Source organism: Centroberyx affinis, unplaced genomic scaffold, assembly GCF_046629955.1.
Source record: "Centroberyx affinis isolate AG114_WGS23_722 - 3 ecotype Tasmania unplaced genomic scaffold, CSIRO-AGI_Caff_v1 ptg001383l_1, whole genome shotgun sequence".
Taxonomy (NCBI): domain Eukaryota; kingdom Metazoa; phylum Chordata; class Actinopteri; order Beryciformes; family Berycidae; genus Centroberyx; species Centroberyx affinis.
In genome coordinates this window covers 311071-332473 of record NW_027279866.1, presented here as the reverse complement: position 1 = coordinate 332473, position 21403 = coordinate 311071, and the positions used below count along the sequence as shown (strand labels likewise).

Below are 21403 nucleotides of genomic sequence, written 5' to 3'. Positions count from 1 at the left end.
TAGCCTGCTCCATCTGCAGCGTTCGTCTTAAGCATTTAAAGCGTCACATTTCCCTGTCACAGTTCGGGAGCGGTCCACTCATTAACTGTAACGATGGTGAGTGCTGCGCGCAGCGGACCGGAACCGCGAAGCTGTGATTGGGCGATCTCCGCCTGATGAACGAGTGACAGGCAGTGATGCAGGAGCAGTCAGGAAGTGTCAGTTTCACCTAGAGTAGCTGCTGTGAAAAGAGTCAAGGTGGATAGCAAGGTGGATATTTCACTCAAGCATAGGGATTGCTAAAATGGCTAAAATAGTTATGTGTCTTGGTTTAAATGCTTCGTGACTATTTAGAAAGAAGGGAAGCCTTTGTTATTTAGATAAGGTTATCTGAATTGTCAATATGTGGCACAGACTAAGATGAGACAGTTTTGTCATGTTTTCTGGAATGGATTGTTCTAAAAGTTAAGTCAGCATTTCAAAAAAAGTCGTCTCTGTGAAATGTGGGTGGGTGAGGTTTTCTCTCTTGAACAGTCAAGGTTTGCTTCAGAATGTCTAAGGTCTCCTGGTATTTTAAAGTTTAAAGTGGTTCCAGGTTTTGCGCAATGCTTTATCTCAACAGATATGGATAGTAGGGGTGTGCTGAGATGCTACTGTTTGTATTTGTATGTGTATTTGTTCAACCAACCAAATTATTGTACCAAATTATTTGCATTTGTATTCAGATGAAACGTTAAAATCCCCCAAATTCTTAGGGGTTTTTTTCCGTTGCCATTGCTATTGTTGAGATGTTAAAGCATTAACCTTGTGTTTTTAAGGTGACCTATCAATAATAATGAAGTATACAGTTTGCATTTTAAAGTTTTATAAGTAGATGTTATGTAATCATAAACACAGGCTTTGTGTATGCTAGTATGAGCTGCATGAATAGTGGGGGCACAACACTTAATTATAAACTATCTTTAAAATGTCTTTATGAATCAAAATGCATTACCTCATTCTCACTCTGAACTACTCTATGCACACACACACACACACACTAACTGGGAGTTGTGCTTGCACAATGACAAAGTTCTGAATTGAATTGAATTGAATTGAGACACTGAACAGTCAATTATAAACATCTTCATTATGAACTACCTTATGCTATGAACTGCAAAAATGAATAGTGAGTCTAAAGCTAATAGACTCTCTGCCTGTTTCTGCCTGAGTCCTCATTTAACATGCGTATGTAATGACTTTGTACAAGCTGCAGTCTGTCAGTCTTATTTCATTACAAGACCTTCTCTTAAACTGCTGTATCAGGCACTGAAATAATGAGGAAGATGCACAGCCACACTGTCCCTCTCTCTCACCCTTCTCCCCTGTATTCTTTTTTCACCTCTTTATCTGTCATGTCCGCATGTTGTACTACTGTTTAAATTTCCTCACTTGATTACTTCTTTTTCGCTTCTCTCCTCCTCCTTACATTGTGCAGATCTACCTGCGTTTCCTCGACTATGAGATGGCCAATTCCAATGAATGCAAGCGCAACTTTGTGGCGGTGTATGACGGTGGCAGGTGTGACCTTCTGACATTTTCTGACATCTCTCTGATTTTGATATATGGCATGAATTATTGAGCAAATCTCTCATCTCATCTCACCTTCTCTGATCTCAGTTCGGTGGAGGACCTGAAGAGCAAGTTCTGCTCCACGGTGGCCAACGACATCATGCTGGTCTCCACGCTGGGCGTCATCCGCATGTGGGCTGACGAGGCGAGCCGCAAAAGCCGCTTCCGCATCCTTTTCACAACCTACCAAGAACGTAAGGCGCTGCTCAAAAACGCAGACACGTACACCCGCAGCCACACACACGTCCTGTTTGAGAGGCCCGCCATAAAGATGTTTATTGCAGCATGACCCACCTAGTGAAGGGTACTGATTAGCTACAGTAAAATTGCTTCCCGCTCATCTTAATCAGACCACCACCCAATGACAGTGACTTTGAAGCCAAAATAAAAGCGGTCTAGTCTTTAGTGGTAGCCATTAAAAGAAGGTGGGAGCACAGTCAATTCATCGGTGACCGAGTTTATGGCTTGGTATATCGGATGCTGTCCATAGGAAAGGTGCAGTCAGAGGTTCCCATTTAATTTTATGACCATTTAAACAGCAACCAGGAAGCTAGGGAGTTGGATTTCCATTAGAGAGAATATTGCCTGGGGGCTCATGTGAGTATTAGCCAGTCTAGCCATGCTGCTTGACAGTGTTGGTGGGTTTGAGCTCAACTCTGCACTAACACTACCACAGGGGGGAGATCTGTAGCAGCCAAGCTCTTACTGTCCAAATGCACTAAGAACTAAGCCACAACTGTTTCCCCCAATAGTTTCTCCTTTCAAATCAGAACTGCATACAGACAGCGTGTAGGAATAATACACCAAGGTGAGAGAAGGATAGATGAACTGGTTTTCCCTGGAGACCGCTGTATTCACATCTTCCAATTTTCTTTGAGCAGAGCACCTGGGAGAGACACACACACACAGACAGACAGACAGACAGACACACACACACACACACACACAGTACAAATGCATAATCTTCCTCTCTCTCATTCACTGGGTTCTTATTGATGCAGCTTGTCGTTCAAGGTGTCAGAGGCCATTCTTTGTACTCCTAGTGAGGTGAATGGAGAGGTGGGTCTGAAACTCTGAGTAAAGCAAAAAGTCATGCACGGCCTTTTAATTCCACATACACATATTTATATGGATGCACACACACACACACACACAGATATTATCATCTATATACTATTGAACATTGCATCCGCATTTGAGTATTTCTCTTCAAGCTCCTGCAATTTGTTTGCATGTGTGCAAGAGTGCACACAGGGTGTAGAGAAAATTAAACCAATAAAGCATAAGAAAAGGGGGGCACACCCAGCGTGGCGCTAGTTAATGAGTTATACTAGCATTAATATTTAAAAAGGCCACAGAATCATCCCTTAGTTATGTGATATGCATTGAGATTTCTGAGGGTCTCAATAGACGTGTGTACTGGGATTTTTTATTTTTTGTGCATCTGTCTCCTAAAGGGCAAAGTCAAGAATACTCACTATTAACTAAAGGACTTTGAGTAATCAAATGCTGTAGATGCATATGGGCCATCGTGCTTCTTGTATGGTACAACCAAGAGGTACAAAATGCTACCATTCTCTCTTTATGTCTGTTAGCATTACAAAGTTATTTTGGCTGTTTCCAGTGGAAAAAGTCAAATATGTAAAAGACTAACAACAAAAATACAAAATAGATGTTATGAATTTGTTCACTTATGATCTAAAAAATACTGTCTGAATGGGAATGTACATGTGCACCATAGTAATGTGTTTTTTTCCTTTTTTTTCTGCTCGGCTTCACCTCTCTGTGTATTGATCCATTTTTACAGTGGCAGAAGGAAACACCATGCCAGAACCTATTTCAGAATGTCCCACAAACGCTCTATTGGGGTCATATTGGATCATATTAGGGTCATGGGTATTGAGAAGGCTTCGGTGTATGGCTAGTATTAACATAGTTATACAAACCGTTGATGCTTTGTCGTCAGTGTCCTTCTCATCTGGCAAGACATCGCTCCTATTAAGAAATAAATGCATCTTGGGATAAAGGCGACTACCTAGAATGGTTATTTAGCAGTGAATTGAATTTGCTTTGCCTTCATGCTGCAGGGTTGATTGGATTGATTGAATGTCAGGAAATTTACTCACACCAATAAAGAACCATCAGACCCTGGGGGACAATCTGTTGGTGTTCCTTGTATATTCTGTACGACATCTTTGTATTGTGTGTGTGTGTGTGTGTGTGTGTGTGTGTGCGCGCGTGTGTATAGTGGTATAGCTAGTCTAGTGATCAGCTTTTACAGAATAGGCGACAGCAGCAGCAGTGGATTTGTTTGTGTTGAAGTCGGTGTCCCCTTTGTAAGGCCTTTCCACCAAGCAGAGCCAGGATGTGCTGTTGCCGGGGCAACGCTGCTGCCTAAGTCACTCAGGCGATCCCCAGCCAGACCTCACCCTTTAGAGCAGCATTCACTACTGCTCAGCAGCACTGCACCAACCCTGTCAACAGTAAACGGCCAGGTGTATAGAGCGCTGGACAGAGGATCCGGTCATCCAGTCTTAAAATCGTACTTGTTTCCAACGCAGATAAACGTGTTCCAAGAATCTTCCTGAATCAAGTGAGACTATCTTGATACTAGTGCAGAGATGCGCCTCATTTCAAGATATTGTCACTTGTTTCAAGAAAATTCTCAAAACAGGTAAAACTGCGATGGAAACAAATGAAATTAAATCATCCCATTGTCTGACCTTTAAACTTTTTTAAAGGAAAAATCCACCCTAAACAATTAAACACTGTTAAAAAAAAAAAAACAGCTATTGGTGATGTACCTTACATGTCTGGGCCCATTTTGTTGTTTGGTGGTGGATTTTTCTTATTCTTGTGGGTGAGTTTAATAGCAGAAAAATTTTCATCCATCTAAAATGTCAATGGCAGGTTGTGTCAGCCCCTCAGAATCAAAGAAAAGGTTTTTCATTTTTAGATTTGCCTTTTTCTCCTCATCGACGGCATGTCATGTCGCTGTGACATTGTTCTCTCTCCACTCACTTTTTTTCAACCACAAAAACTACGCTATCACTAGTGCTATTTTTCTCTCCACTTACATGTGTACAGCACAGAGAATGTATGAAATCTCTAACTGAAGCAGAGGGAGACGAGGTTGAGGGAAAGTAGGTACCAAAAAGTAAATTGCAACACTTCATCACAAAATAATTCCATTCAACATCACAAATTGCTGATAAGAGTGTAAGAGTATCTGAGGGAAATTTTCCTTGAAGGGATCCTCAAAGGAGATGGCAATACCAGGGCACATGGAGGGTACCAAGAGATTTGAATGTGATGAGTTTAACAGAAGCCAGTACACTCAGCGTTTGTGAATGGACAGGACCTCAATCATTGGGCGGTGCTGATGATTTGTAGAGCCAGATCCCACAGCCGACATCCCTCTCGTGTTACTCCAGGTAACATGCGCCCTTTCCATCTTGGCGACAGGTGCTGTGTCAGCCGGACAGGGTGTCCGGGGATGTTGTGGGGATATTTCAGCCTGCTGTCTCCTGCTCCCTTTTGCAGTTGGTAATGGAAATGAGCAGACACACCATATAATATATTGACAATGGCACGCAAAAATGCACAATCAAGGACACATTCCATTGTGTTGCTTTCCAAATATCTTAGGGTGAATGCCCATTGAACGGCAAAGTTTGCAGGTGTGGTGAGGCTCCCTATTGATTTGAATGAGAGCATTATGAGAGGCTCCCTATTGATTTGAATGAGAGCATTATGAGAATGTCAAAAAACGTCAAAAAATTCCATGCATAGTGGCGAGAGGGTGTACAGTTTACTTTCTGCAAATTTGAGGCATCTGCAGCAAGCGTTAACAAAAAGAATGACAAGTGCGTGTTTGACTTGATTTCATTAGTTTTTTATAGGTAAAAATACGGAAAAAGGAAGTGGGGAGGGAGTAGGAGGAGGAGGGTTGCAGATGGAAAGCCAGTTATATTCACACTGTGTACCAAGGAACTACAGTAGGAAGCTGTAGTTTACCATCTCTCTTTAGGTGATAACACTATAAATAAGGATTTTATGTAAGTGTTGTATAAGTGAGTATTTGTACAGTGTTACAGAAGCACTAGCTGGACTTGCAGCTTACAGAGCGGTTTTCACAATAAGTGATCCCCAGCTACAGCCTAAGCCTTCAGAGTGGTGTTCACAGCCACTGGTTCCCAGAGGGACCAACAGCTTTTAGAACAGCATTCATAGCCGCTGATTCCCAGCGAGACACTCAGATGGGGAGAGCAGCGTTTGCAAAAGCAGATACCCACCTTGATTCCCTGTCCTTAAAGCAGCGTTCACAGCTGCTGATACTACTGATCTTCTGTTTCTCAGGCACCGAGACACATGCTCACGCACCCGCATTCCTCTGATATGCAGAGCTACACAGTGTAAGATTACAAATGTGAAGCCTAAGAAAGTGAAGCCTATCATTACCCAAGCAGCAATTATGTTCTAGGTGATAAATGTGTTTGAGTGACATCTCAGCTGTCAGCATTGTTACGCCTCGTCAACAGAGACCCGTCTCTGGGGTTGCAGATGGAAATTCTCTCTGGCTTCACTACACCTGTCACTTCTGGATTCTTACAAAGCTTCTTTACCGTATGCATGAGGGCTTTTTGCAACAGCACAGTATGCTAACGCGTGCCAACATATGGATCTTTGCTAGATCTTAGATCGGATTATGTCATGTCTCCACACTCGTTATCTTATTGGTTTTGGGTTTAGAACAGAATAGTGTGTGGATATTAGCTTGTAGCATTGTACAGAAACATACAGTAAGATAGCATGTGCAGTACAGTATGAATGTATGGATGGATGGATGATTGGCTCTTGCAATATTCAGGGTTTGGGAGACACTAAGCTAAGTGGGTAATGCAATCACAAAAATAGTAATTGCAAACCACTTAATTTTTGGCACTTTTGGCTCAGACAAACTGAACTGGAAACAAGCATCATTTTACACATCTCACATTAATTATTGATGATGACTGTAGTCGATGGTGACAGGGCTATAAAAATAAGTGTAAATTAAGAAGGATATTGTTTGTCTGTGTTTGTCTGTATAAAAAGTAACTGAAAGTTGAGCTATGTCAGTGATTTTGAGTCAGCCAGTGGATTACATTACTGCTTACTTAAACCTGGTAATCAGTAATGCATAACAGGTTATGTTTTGAAAGTAACCTTCCAAATTAGATTAGATGAAACTTTGACCACTCCTATTGGGAAGTTCGGTCATTGCAGCTGCAGAGACAAAGAGTGAGGACCAAAAACAAGAAAAACAGATTACAGCAAAAAAGATTACAACAACTTATCATATTGAAAATAACACAGGAAATAAATAAATAGGGATACAGATACAGCATCTTCATCTCCAAGAAATAGATTTACGCCATGACTACAGTGAACAAGGCAAGACTCTACAGTGACTGTTGGACATGTAAAAACAGGAGAACCATGTGTTGCTTCACTGCAGAAGACTGCCTGTTCTTGGAGCCCCTGTGCAGAGAGACACCCAGACTATTTCATCAGCCACTCATTTAGGAGTTAATTTATGCTTCCAGCAGTGAGCGGGGACGCTTGTGTGTGGGCAAAAGGGCACTTTTATTACAAAATGTCTTGAAATTAATTTCGCAGGAGATTAGTGTGGATCGGGCTCTTAATAATGTCTGGTCTCGCCCTGTGGTGTGTGGAAGAGAGAGGAGATTCAGCGGCAGACTGAGAAAGGGCTGGGCTCCCTCTGGTGGTTGTTAACAAAACTGGTGCAGCTTCGGCGTGAATGAGAGAGAGAGAGAGAGAGAAAGAGAAAGAAAGTGAAAATGGGGAGACAGAGAGAGCCAGGAAACATTGGCAAAAGCCCAGACAGGAAGGGATACAGAAAGAGATAGAGATAAGTCACTCTAATTTGGTCTGTTATTATTCATTTGGGATGAGTGCCGGGATGAAAACAGCCATACATCACAGTGGTAACACTGTCAAATAGTTCCCAGCTCTGCCATACCACTGGCAAGCTGTTTTAGTGCCCAGTGCCTGCTTTGTGTGTGTGTGATGGAGAGAGAGCGAGAGGAAGAGAGAGAGATGGGATGAGAGAGAAAAAGAGGTAGAGATAAAAAAGAGAGAATGAGAGACAGATAAAGGGAGGGAGGGAGGGAGGGGAAGGCATCTACCCTGCTACTAAATAACCAGCAGCTAAACAGAGCCATCCATTATTTTCACCTATCAGTGACATAATAAGTTATTTCAGGACATTCAGAAGTGTGAAGTATTCTCAAAATACTTTTTCCCCTTACACTCTTTTCCACCAGGTTGTGAGCATATAGTGGATATTATGTATACTAATAGATACTATAGTGGATACTAACAATACTTGGGTTAGGGTTATTCTACCATCATGTGTTACTGTACATTTCTAACAGTGAAATTACCCTGAATAGGTTGAATAGGAGAAACTTTTTTTTAGGTTGGCTTTTGTTATGGCACTGCACTTCACCGTGATTGACAGTGGGAGGCAGCGGATTGGCCAGTCAGTTGACTCATGCATTAGTATGATTGGTTGTTAAGAGCAAGATGTCTTTGAAGGGCACCTTGGCTTTTAATTGTCTATCTGATGATGGAGCCCTTTACATTATCACAGCGATTTTAATAGTGTGTCTTCCTGATGGGCGGCTCTGCCCCTGCATGTCCCACTTTTATCGCAGAAAGGTGGAGACATGTGATGGCAACGTTATTCTTCGGACAGGCTGCACTGGGAGGTCAGCTGTCATGACGCATCATCAATATTTGAGGACAAGGCCATGTTTATTGGCTGGTTTAGATGTGTGTTGACAAGGGTTGTGCGCCCTGGACAAACAAACAACATCTTGCATAAATAGGAAGGATTTGTTTGGGACTTGTTTGCGTGTGTAATCAGATGATTCTAAAATGTCATGGCCATCTCTACAGACCCCACCACACACACACACACTCCAAGAGATCCATATCCATAAGTTGCCTCTGCAAATGTTTGAAGATGAGGATGAGGATGAAAATTCATGAAGAACAGATGGGTTCAGGGGGAACAACTCTGATTTGAGTAATGCACTTCCAGATTTATTTCCTCCAAAGCTGGCACACTGGAACCTCTCTTCAGCTGTACCTCAAATACTGATTTGTGTTGCTGCATATATTAATGTCTTGCAGATTTATTTATTTTTTTGTTAATGATGGGAAATTCACTGGAAAATGTTTGCCTCATCTTGAGGTGTTTGGCATTTTATTCAAAAGCAAAGTCTCTATTGATTATGATGAGACTGCAAGTAAAGGAAAACATTTCAGTGGGGTAATAAACACTTGTCACCACTAAGCACTTGATGCCTGTAATCTCTTCACTGTCAGTATGGTAAGCTCTATCACTGTGATGCTTATTGCGATCGCCTGCTCTCTCCTCTTCCAGCTCCATGCGATGCAGATGCCTTCTTCTGTCACAGTAACATGTGCATAAACAACACGCTGGTGTGCAACGGCATGCAGAACTGCGTCTACCCCTGGGATGAGAACCACTGTAAAGGTGAGATGTCCGATATGAGGTCCAGTCACATGACACCCGGGGTCTGTCTCACGAAGCAAGGTTAGTGGGTTAGCGAGCTGACTTTGGGCTTAACCCCGGCTTTTCGGTCTCACAACGGTGACTCACCTTTAAGCGGGATGCATCGCCATGGTAACTATGCTGCACAGCTTAGTTTATGTTCAGTCTATCTGATCCAAACATATACAATCTCCTCACCAACCAACTCTCTGAAAATGATATGAACATTTCTAGAGGATCCTGTGGACTTTTACAGACCATTATAGTGAAAATTACATTTATACAACCAGATAATACCAACTATTGCTGTCAAATGAACGAGACAAGTAATAAAAAGAACTGTACAAGGGTATACTATTGAATTAACAGATAGTAAGAATGGCTCTTCGCAGGGAACCCCTGTCCTTTCCCTGGTGATTTATTAGATCAGAGATATAATAAATGTTTGTAGCATTTCCAGGCCATTTGCCCACTCTGGCTATAAAAGAGGGATTCTATCAAATAGCAGGTAGCTTAGCTGAAATTTACTATTGTATATCAAGTGCGCTGAAACTCTTTAGATTCTCGAGAGCAGCTGCGGGGAACACAAGGCCAACTTTGTGAATAGAAAATCCTTCCACCACCTCAGTGTGATGACACAACATTGTATCAATGAAAAGTGTAAACACTGTGCCTTAATGATTTGGCAGAGATGAGTCTATTTACTTACGCATTTACACTATCTGCAATTTTCCTTGATTAATCCTCTCTAGACTTGGCAGTAGCAACTGTGTTGCTTTTTGTTGTTGTAATGTTTTTGTATTACTCATATATATTCATTATGATAGTTTGTTCTTACTTTAGTTTGTTAGCAAATTCTTTCTTATTCTTCCCACTTTTACAGTCTAGGCTACTTAACGTGTTGAAGTTGTCGACAGCATATATTCACATAACCTCACAATTGTTTATAGTCTACTACATTGCTTTTATTGTTCTCTTTTCTGCTATTTGTATTGCTTATTTTTATATTCTAGTTGTTTGTTTATATTCTTTTTTTTCCTTTTCCCTGCTAAATCCTATTACTTTCTGCTGCTGCAAAGTCCTAATTTCCCCATGGGGATCAATACGCTGCTCTGGATCTGTCCATGTTGCATGTGATTGGTTACAAACCCTGCCCCTTTTATTTGAGCGCGCTCATAGCTGTAAAATCCTGAGTTGACAAAGCGAGTTGATTATCACCTTTGTGAGACCAGCTATTACAAAGATACACTGACTGTTGAACAGGTTTCATGAGACAATTCCTACATAACCCTCTACTGATCCTGTTCTTGATACAGTTTAATGCCCTGGATTCTCATGGAAATGCCTTGCTCTATTTCTTTGACATGCTCCTTTACTGTATACACTCTTTATTATCCATGTTACTTCATCATATCTCCACCCCTTAAAGCAGGAAAGATCCTGGGTAGTCCCTGACCCTGAGATCCTGTCAATCTTTTTGTTTCCTCTGTACTTTGATCCTCCACTCCTCTCAGAATTTTAAAGCCTCACAATCTATACATTGATCCATAGTAGCCCCCCGGTGTTGTTATTGGCAGCTCCGTGCTTCATCTACACCTTCCCAGTGTGATATCCTTATTCCAGTGATTCCATATTTGATAGCATGTCAATAGCTTGGTGAGATGTGTGAAGACTCTGTGGATAAGCCAGTTTTGCTCTATATTCCCTGCTAATTAGCCAACTGTTTCTTGACCTTTCCTGCCCATCCACATGTTTGCAAGTATATCTGCTTTAGATCTATACTGTGGCTCTTCTGCACCTTCTTGCATTGCAGCTTCCAAGTCGATCAATGTTTCTGATGCTTATTACATGGTTGTGTCGACTGACTGTTGTACAAGCTCAGAGTATGGCTCGCAGCTAATTGTGTCCTTTTTTTCCCCAGTGTTTCTAGTGTTATTTCAGCATTAGCACAGATGCTGTTTCTGTGTTGTGCTATAATTTAAATGTTGTAGGAACCCAACCAGAAATATATCCTGTCATCTACCCCTTCCATTCTCTATGTAGTAGTAACTTATCAGGAGGGAAACGTCTAGCCACACAGAAACCCTCTTGCTTTATATCAGATCAGAACAGTTGTAGAGAAGATGCATCAGTATTTTGGATGCCTGTAACTCTCTGAAGCCCTAAATAGAGCCGATGATAAATTGCATCAATTAAGTAAATCCTGCGTGGCCTAATTCCTCACCCAGCCTAAACTACTTTTCCACTCTTCTGTCTGAGCTTGAAAATGTGCAGCAGTCAGCAAGAAATAGCCATGTTTTTCTGCCTGTTACTCCGTTTTCTGCCTACGCTTACCACTCTGGTAATGTATAGAGCCACTGCAGAGCCCACATCTGTCCTCATTAGTGGTAAAATGTCAAGTTTTATTCCTTCCCTCCTTTACGCTTCTGAATGTAACCGTTTACTGGAAGGGTGTGTCATTGAAGCTCAGTGTGCTGTGCTACAAGTTCACCCCAGCATTTAAATGTCAGAGATCTCCCCACAGTCTGCTTCTCTACACACTGTTAGTCTGTTCTGCTCTTTGTGGTTTCCCTGGTGATAAATTGGCTGTAGCTGTAACTCAATATGACCTTTTTGTCCATCTGTTTGATAGCTCATTGAAAGTCTTTCCCTTAATGTGGTACATGATAAGGTCCATTTGTTCGAAATTGTATTTACATGTGAACTTTGGTTTTCCATCTGCTTAAGAATGATCTTTTGAGCTTTCATCTGCTTAGGAATGATCCTCTTTATTATGGTGCGGACACACAGAATATCTGCGGTAATCGTTTTGTCAGATTAGAATGTAATCTTGGGAGTGCAGACCCCTTTCAAATGGATCTTATCTTCTCATTCAAATGGTGATCTTCACAAGTAATGCAGGATATCATGAAGGTCCATATCAATTATGTTTTCTCACATCTTCTCTCTCTGTTGTGCTCTCTCCCTAACCCGATATACAGAGAAGAGGAAAGCCAACATCCTGGACAACCTGAACAACACCAACGGAACCATTATCGGTGTCACCTGTTGCATTGTCCTCCTCCTCCTCATCGTCTCTGTCATTGTCCAGATCAAGCAGCCGCGCAAGAAGTACATCCTGCGGCGCGAGGACTTTGACCCCACCATGTTCCAAGAGGTCTTTGAGCCGCCTCACTACGAGCTGTGCACGCTACGGAGCGCCACCACAGCCGCGGCGGCCTCGGCGGACTTAGTCGACCTGGCGGAGGACTTCGAGAACTACCATGCCTTGCGCCGTGCCTCCTCGCGCTGCGTCCACGACCACCACTGTGGCTCCACCTCCAACTCTGGCTCCGCCCACTTATCCCAACTGTCGCTCAGTGGGCGCGGGAGCCGTGGGAACTTGAGCGCGCGCGACGCAGCGGCCGCCGCCCTGCTCACGGACCTTCCCCCGCAGCAGCCCATGGCGGTGCGGCCCTTGCTACCAGCCACCGGAAACCGCCGGAGCATCTTGGTCATGAAGCACAGCTACTCGCAAGAGGCAGCGGACAATGGATGTGACCTGGACGATGACCTGGAAGAAGTTCCCACCACCAGCCACCGGCTATCACGCCACGAAAAGGCAGTACAGCGGTCAGTATCCATAGATTTCTGATGAGGGAAGAACAACAACCCTAGAGATTTCTATGGGGATGTTGGAAATTTGGGGGGGTTGACATTTCTTTTTGTTTTCCTCTTCTTTTAGCTTTTTTCTCCCTCCTCCTCTCATTCTTTTTTTAAAATTATGATAATAAGCTTCTTTTTTGCGTTGACCCTTGTTCTTTCTCCTTTTCCTATCATTAAAAACTTTTGCAATCTTTCACAAAGGGCTATATTATGATAGAGAGACTTGCCCCCTCTTGCATGCTCATCCTTGAACATGGCAAGCCCCCTGTTAGGTTTCCTCGAATATTGATTTATATATCGTACAACTATAGACTCTGCTGTACATTGAGGTTTGTCAGAGCTCTTTAAGCAAAACCAGACCTCCTTTTAGCAGATGTTAAATCTGTAATCAGTCTGATTTTGACTGTTAACATAAGGGCTTGTATCGGTGCCTGATATTCATACAGATTACTGACTTTATTGACATGAATGCAAATTATCATAACGAAACATGCATTTGTATTCTTAACTGTGATACTGAAAAATATTATTTCCATTCAATATAGTTCAACATTTTGGCATGAACAAGATTTTCTATGAAAACAAAAGTATTTTACTGTGTACTTGCACCTTGACTGCTTGAAAAGTAACTGTATATGTTTACAAGAACACTGTGTGGAGGTGTTAAATTATATTTCTGGAGAAAATACATTCAACATGCAACTTTCTCCTGCATGCACTTTCTATGTGCTCTGTCCAGAGTGTACTTGACTGTTCATTAATTTTCTACAAGTCTGCATGCAAGACTCTCAGATGCTAGCAAAGCACTAATGAAATTTATCGCTGTTATGTAGCACATTATGCATTCTGACCTCTCTATGCAAAAGGAGTTTGATATTAAATGAAAGAGCCATGACATTTCAGGTTCTGCCTCATTGGCTCTTTGAGCAAACATGAATCAGAGTACAACACAACTAGGGTCTAAGAGACAATCTCAAGGTAAGCACCCCTATCCAACAATCAACATCTTTATATGTTGTTGTGTAGTCATCATTTGCCCATGGAAATCAGTATATACTTTTATGTAATTTATTTTTCCTTTTCTGTGAATTTTGCGCGGGTTTTTATTTTAAGTTTGTTTTAAATTGTTCATTTTCACCAAGATGGTTTTCCTGCTTGCAGCCATCTTGCCCTCCTGGTGAGTTTGTTTGAAGTCTCTGTGATGCTGAAGTTATGTCCTCTTCCCCCGAGGACATACGTGTATCACTCAATGTGTATTCATTAGCATGGACTTTTTCAATCATCTTTATTTGAAGCCGTTATCAATGAATATGTCTAACCTTTGCACTTTTCCCCCCCAATAGGCCTACAGCAAAAAATTTGTATCTACAGTATAATGTGTATCAAACATGTTAAATCCACATCAAAGCACATATTTAAAAGCAGGCACAATCCCAGATGTTTCTTTAAGTCACATCATTGGGAGTTTTGCAGTACATTCAGCGTTGCACTTCACCAATACATTCAGATCATTTAAATCTCGTATCAATCTCCTGCGATTTATCCAGGAATCTACTGATCTTTACTGATCACACACATACAGAATTCCTCTGTAGTTTTGCATGATTTATGTCACTTGTATTTGATTTTGTGTTTGGTTAGTTGTAAAGCATATTATTTATGCCTTTGTGTAGCAGTTCATGTGTGTGCTCCACAGTTTTGCTTTCATGATGTTGCTATAAGCATAACATATAGGATGACATGACACTAGATGCATAGATTTGGGATGAAATTATGAGTTTTTCATTATCGTTCATCAAGAGGTTTCACTTGGCAGCAGTGCAATGCGGAGCTCTACAGGATCATGCTTATTGCAGCTTTATCCGCATTATCATGGAGCAGTCACATAAAGTGCTACCCATTGTTTTGTCTTTTAGTGTGAAAAATGTGCTGTCCTGTTGTGTGTGTGTGTCTGCTTATGTTCTACATTATGTTGCATTGTTTCCATCATGTAGACTTCTTGAGAATAGTGCAATCCTGGATCAGTACGAACGGGCATCAATGAAATATGAAAATGCGGAGCGGAGATTTACACCAGCATGATGCTGATGGTGATGAAGGGACACTTTGACGAAAGGATATTGAATTCATGTGCAAACGTGAACACAAAGAACTAGATGGAAATACTGTAGCTGCAATGCTGTGAGACCGGGAAAGTTTTGAACCTTGAATATCAGTAGGCTATGTGCTCTAAGTACTGTAGTCATGCCAGATTTTTTAGTCTAACTGGAAAGATAGAATGAACATGATTATTGAACTTTAAATTTGGGACATTAGTCAGAAGCATATCTGTTTCATTGTCACAGATTCTTCATTGATAACAAAATTAAAGTGATCAAACATATTCAATTTAATTTTTGAGCATGCATTTTTCAAATTTGTAGGATACATATGATTTCAATAGCAAATTACAAATGCTTGCAGTTTGTCAAATTTAGGAAGATGATGTGTTTTATTTGTGACAATTGGAAATAAACTCAGTTAATTACTAACCTGATTCAAATGTAATACTTTTGGAATAGCCAAAATCAGATTAATTTTAATGACAATACAATACTCAATTGTATGGCTTGTGCATGCTTTTTCTATCCATCAAAACATTAACATACTAACATTGAAATCTGAAAGGCATCCACTAATACATAAATCATAAGGAGAAAAGCAATGGAAACAAGACATTCAAATATTAATTGATTGCATGCTATAGCTTAGCTAAACTGATAGGTGAAGAGCACTGCACAAAAATTTCAACATTTTCATCTTAACGCAAATTCCCTTTCAAAAATGTTGACTGACTTTTTTGACAGGCATATTTATTTTTAACAAATAGTACTTGTTTTCTGGCAAAGGTATTTACTTGAAGTCTGTTTGTCTCTAACTCTCTTCTACTGTAGAAGCTTCAAATCTTTGTATTAAAACAGACTTTTATACTAAGGCAACTTCACAGGACGACAGTTTTTAAAGTTACACAAATTATCTTTCAGGGCTGATTTTACTGATGCTTTGTAAAATAAATAACAATAAAGCTTCACCACTTTTTTTCTTTGTTTTATTGGCTTTTAGTCAGCGTTCCTTCTGTCCCTCAGTGTGTCCTCAAACTTTCAGTACACAATGCCATCCACATCTGACATAAGAGCTGTCAGATGTCCTTCTACTTGTTGTGGCTGGTTCGCTGTAGAAATAAAAACAAAGAGCGGAGCCAAATTGTATTCTTAAACACTTTCCATGATTTGTTTTAGCCTAGATAGTACCAGGAGGGTGTGTTTTACCAAAGAGGACAACACTGTGGGTGCCAGAAAGTTTAAATAACCACAGGAAATTATAAAGTTAATATACTTTTTTCTGTGACTGGCAACATATTTGAAATTATCTAAAATGTCCTGGTGAGATTAACCCCCCTCGTCTAGTAATTGCAGGCCGGTTAATGCAAATGTAAGGAATTATTTGCTACTACTCTATGACCTAGGACTTCTTATTACATTTCAGACAAAGGTAATGAAAGGTTGCTTGAGGCTGGTGTGACAACACCAGGTAGCCACTGTTAAAAACTGTCAGCCTCACACACTGCTAACACTCACTGATGGCAGGCTGATAGGGAGATATGAAAAGAGGCTCCTTCATAAGGGAGAGTGAAAAGAGTGGATCAGTTGTGAGCACAATGACATAGACACATACAGTAGAACACACACACCCACACACACATATAGACACACACAATCGTACATGACACATACAGTTTCTCTTTCTTCTTTTTCTCTCTTTGCCCAAGTACCTTTTGTCGTTACATAGTGTTTGCTGTGTCGATTTTACAGTATTTGCTATATATGTGTACATCATATTACTGTATTTAATGCCATGTATGTGTACATTATTTATATCCATGCTCTCTCTCTCTCTCGCTGTCCCTCTCTCTTTTCCCCTCCATATACACACTCCTACACAGATCCATATATTCCTACAGACATCGAATAAATATTTTTCTTTTCCATATGTGCCGACTTGTTTTGTGTGTTGTCTGTCTTGCAGTATGTGTTAACACTGCTGTTGACGGTATTGAAAATTGTTGAAAGCAACTCACACATACACACACCCTTCCATCTCTCTCTCTCTCTCTGTCCCTCTCCTCTCTCTCCCTCTCCCTCTCTCTCTCTCTCTTACATACACACACACCCACAAACTCATCTGCCAGTATAGATGGAGGCAGACACCTCAGTAATCAAGCAAGTCGGAACCAATTCGATCACAAGAAGACCAGGCATTAGATGAGAAAAATGTAGGGCCCAGAACAGACGTAAAGTAATAGTGTTTTCATTTCTCTGCAGATACATCAGACAGATGCATCAGTCCTCTGCATCTTGCCAAGTTTGACAGCTTACGGAACTAACGTTTCTCTCCCTTGTGCATCTTGAGTGAACTGTTGCCCTGAGCAACTTTACCAATGTAGAGTGTTGTGATGAGAAAATAAAAAAAAAAGTTTTTGGTGTATGCGTCAAGTTTTTGTTTTTTTTTTTGTTTTTTTTTTGCTTTGGATCACAGAGGTGCATTCCCCCTACCTGTGCTCCACAAGTGGCTAGGATTGACAAGCCATGGAACACTGATAATTTCAGATACGGGACTGAAACTCTTTTGTGAAAAAGGAATACCTTTAATGTACATTTGTTCATGGAATGAAAACCAGAATCAGGTTTTTTAAATCGTTTTTTTTTCTCTCCATGTTTTTCATGTTGCCATCATAAATATGAAATCCCATATATCAGCTGCTGAATTCACATTATATTTCTTACTTTGATGTCATGTTTTTACAGTAGAGCTTCAGGTTGTTTTTATATTCACATAGTTACTTATAGCCCTGTTGAGAAGACAAGAGAGCAGGATGTATGAAATAAAGTGATATTAACCCACATACTGTATATGGGCTCATACATGATTCTACTGAGTCACCATGTAGCCTAGGCTACATTTCCTTCCCACTCCCACAGCTATCCAAACATGTTATTTTATTTCTTTTTTTTTCTTTTTTATTTCATGGCACTGTAGTGTTCTCAATCCATTTGCATCTATTATTTATTTGATAACACATTAAGAAAATGCTGGAAGAATGTTTTCAATAAACTAATATTTACTGATTTTGTTGTGATGGTTTATTCTGTCTGTAATTGTGAATCCGATATTCTATTATATTTGCTATTGAAAGATGGAGGCCATAGTCTTAAAAAAAAAAAAAAAGGTGAATAAAGGATGACTTCCATTGGTTGGTCATTTGAGGCAAACGACCACCACTATAGGCTTAACAAAAATAAATTATATTTACATAAAAGCATGTTTATGCTTTGTTTTTATATAACTTGCTTATAACTTATGTAACTTGCTTACTTATACTACAAACGACGATGAATACTATGAATTACCTGTTTTCCGCAAATAATAGGTGGGTGAGTTGAGTTGTCGGTGGGTTTGGCTCATGATTAGCTAGTCCGTATTAAAAACTCAATCTCCCATGATTCCCGATAAGCGTGCGTTACGACGACGAAAGTAGGCGCCTCTGGAGCAAGCAGGACAGTTGGGCAGGCGCATATGATCACTGCTGTGTACCACAGTATGTTCATGTTGATTAAGTCAAAGCTGTAGTTTGGTTTATTATTATACGGCGGGTGAGGCAGTAAAGTTTTCACTCATGCTACCGGTTTATTGACCGTGCTAGCTAGAAAGCACCTCAACTCTGCCTGCTGGCTAACGTCAGAGTTCAAGCTAACGTCTGCCTCTGAGAGGACATGGCCATGTATTCTTTGATATTTAAAGCCGTGCATCGACATTTGCAACAGGTGAAAACATCCAGACTCACCCAGGTTAGCTTGCTCTTTCACACGCAGAGGACTTTATCCACAGCACCGAGACTGACCTTTCACAGGAGAACTGAGGCTCCTTCGTCTGTCGCCGCCTGGTTCATACAGGCACAGAGACGAGGGATTTCTCTCCACTTTGCAGCTCGGAATAAAAGCAAACCAGAGGAAAGAGAGGCGTCCGTTTCCAGGTATCAAAGTGGGACCCCGAAGCCCTCAGCTGCTCAGAAAGGTAAAGCCAGCCATTGACACTATTGGATGATCATGACCCCGTCAATAAATCTGACCTATGAGTGAATCTCTCTCTCTCTCTCTCTCTCTCTCTCTCTCTCTCTCTCTCTCTCTCTTTTTTTTTTTTTTCTCTCTCTCTCTTTTTTCTCTCTCTCTCTCTCTCTCAGCAAAGGAAGCAGGCAGAGACTTCACCTACTTGATAGTTGTACTCATCGGGCTTGGAGTGACAGGTGACTTCACTATCAAAATATAAAGTGTTGCCATCACAAACAAACAAAAAAAAAAACTACAATTGTAGCCTCATTAAAAAGATGAGGTGTGGTTTGCCTCACAAGGTTGGCAGTCCCTTATGTTAGGCGCTAAAATGCTTTGCTGTGTGTGTGTGTGTGTGTGTGTGTTTCAGGTGGGTTGCTATATGTGGTGTTCCAGGAGCTGTTCTCTTCGTCAAGTCCAAATAAAATCTATGGGAAAGCTTTTGACAAAGTTAGGTTACACCCAGAGGTACGACAATTAAATCACATCCTGCCTCTTGCGCTTAACTATTCGTTCATTTTGCATACTTTAACTTTTTTTTTTTTAAGTTAATTGCATTTTATTTTGAAAAACATAGGTGATTGGTGCGTTTGGGGAGCCAATCAAGTGTTATGGTGAGACTACCCGTCGAGGAAGGAGGCAGCAAGTCAGGTGAGAATGTCGTTACTGTGTCACCCTCAGTCTCAGTGAGTATCCTATTATGTAAAAAACCAATGTGGATAAAGAGCTCAGTGAAAAAGATGAAAGTTGCTCATTTCTGTCCATTTTTGGCTTTTTGACACTTTTAGCTATCTTATGGCTGCTACTCTTATCAATAAGTCAGTCAATTAATTTTAGGATAAATCAATCAAATCAAAAGTAGTTGTAGGGGAGAAATTATAGATTGGGGTTTTAAACAGAATACACTACACATAATTACTCATGATGGTGGTGGTAGAACTGAGGTAGTACAACTGCAGTAGACATTGTCTGTGTGATATTTATTTTTATCCGGCTGTGTGTGCATGTGTGTGTTTTCACCTCAGTCATTTGGAGTACCTGAAGGACGGTCTGAAGTTTATGAGACTGAAGTTTTACATCGAGGGCTCGGAGCCAGGCCTCAAAGGAACTGTTCATTCAGAGTCAAAAGAGGTTAGATTTTTACAGTGTTTTTTTTTTTTTTTTCCTATTTAAATGGCAATTTGTTTGATAGAAAAGATATGACATACCAAAGTCCGGAAAGAACAGCACTTTTCCTGTATATTTATCCCTATGCTTGAAAAAAAATGTATGCAGCTATAAAAGTGCAGAAGTATGCATGCGGAAGTGTCCACCAAAAGCCTCATGTAACGCAATATGTGGCAGAAAAGACTAAATGGACCCCCACAGACGTGACTATTAAGCATTGTAAATCCAAAATGCTAATTCACTTGTTGTCCTTTTACAGAGTGCTGAAACTGGGAAGTATGAGTTTCGTTACATATTTGTGGACGTAGACACCTACCCAAGACGCACCATCGTTGTGGAGGATAACAGATAAGAAAGACAATGGACTCAACCAGTCAGAGGTGATACACCACTGACAAAATGTAGGGGAAATGTAAAGAATTTCTCTCTAAAAGACAGGTTTGTGTTGTTGGCCAAATAGATCACAACAATAATATAATTTATCTTCTAGTTATTACTAGAAGCAATGATGTTAAATATCTTAGAAAGATCATGCAGCCTAATTTAAATGATGTTGACATAACAATATACCAGTCAACATTTGGTGAAAGAAATTTTGCACAGCATATGGCTTTAATATTAAAAGCTATTTTTTCTCAGCTGTCAGAAATATTTTATGTTATGTGTGATTTTTGAGTTTTATAAATCAGACACATTTGCTACAAATAGGCTTTACAATGGTGAATATCTAGGGTATAAGCAAGTCGTGGCATGGGTTAAGGATGATCTGATTCTAAAGTTCTGAAGTGACTTGAAATTGAAGATGGTTTGTAAAATTATGATTTGTTTAGCAATACCTTTAAATTGTAATAAACACATTGACATATTTTGTTTTCTTCATTTGTACAAAAGCAGATTTAAAAAAGTATGAGCAAAAATAAAACAAATATTTTCTAAGAAGGTTGTAGCCATGGATGGACATTCCAGTCCTATCCATTATCAGCTTTGTTGAATTGTGTGTGTATAGTTCAATCAGGGTGTCTCCAGTCGTGTCATTCTTCAATAAATTTTAATGTCGTGTTAAGTTTTACGTAAATGCCATTTCTTTGTGTTTCTCTCTTTGTTTTCATTTTCATGTTTATTTTAGTTGTCAGCTTGGTCTCGTTTCATTCTAGCTGTCATTTAAAAGGTCTTAAAAGTCTAAAAGGTATAATTACTGCTATCTCCAGTGGGTAGGATGTACAGTATATTTAATGGCAGGGTGCGATGTACTACATTGACCTCCAGATGG

The 21403-nt window shown here is 40.4% G+C and overlaps 2 protein-coding genes across 3 annotated transcripts in view; both read left to right on the top strand.

The window, feature by feature from the left end:
* Window positions 1–14926, top strand: part of neto1l (neuropilin (NRP) and tolloid (TLL)-like 1, like) — a 61232-nt gene extending 46306 nt beyond the window's left edge. The window contains exons 7-12 of one of the 2 annotated variants that reach the window (XM_071526067.1): window positions 1457–1539; window positions 1639–1784; window positions 9047–9160; window positions 12160–12790; window positions 13727–13801; window positions 14818–14926. In XM_071526067.1, the coding sequence (XP_071382168.1) occupies window positions 1457–1539; window positions 1639–1784; window positions 9047–9160; window positions 12160–12790; window positions 13727–13787 (1035 nt within the window). In that variant the 3' untranslated portion in view covers window positions 13788–13801; window positions 14818–14926. The remainder of the gene's footprint in view (window positions 1–1456; window positions 1540–1638; window positions 1785–9046; window positions 9161–12159; window positions 12791–13726; window positions 13802–14817) is intronic. The other variant, XM_071526066.1, reaches the window with a different exon arrangement.
* A 3497-nt stretch (window positions 14927–18423) lies between these two features.
* timm21 (translocase of inner mitochondrial membrane 21) lies at window positions 18424–21185 on the top strand. Its single transcript, XM_071526071.1, has 6 exons — window positions 18424–18934; window positions 19101–19163; window positions 19337–19434; window positions 19544–19617; window positions 19992–20097; window positions 20393–21185. The coding sequence occupies exons 1-6, from the start codon at window positions 18634–18636 to the stop codon at window positions 20483–20485; spliced, it is 735 nt and encodes a 244-aa protein (XP_071382172.1). The 5' UTR covers window positions 18424–18633; the 3' UTR covers window positions 20486–21185.
* Window positions 21186–21403: the final 218 nt, after the last annotated feature.

Excerpts from the sequence above, each read along its gene's own strand:
- timm21 (XM_071526071.1), top strand. The coding sequence starts at position 18,634 with ATGGCCATGTATTCTTTGATATTTAAAGCCGTGCATCGACATTTGCAA. Across the intron at positions 18,935-19,100 it reads GCCCTCAGCTGCTCAGAAAG|CAAAGGAAGCAGGCAGAGAC; the intron begins GTAAAGCCAGCC and ends TCTCTCTCTCAG. Across the intron at positions 20,098-20,392 it reads TTCATTCAGAGTCAAAAGAG|AGTGCTGAAACTGGGAAGTA; the intron begins GTTAGATTTTTA and ends GTCCTTTTACAG.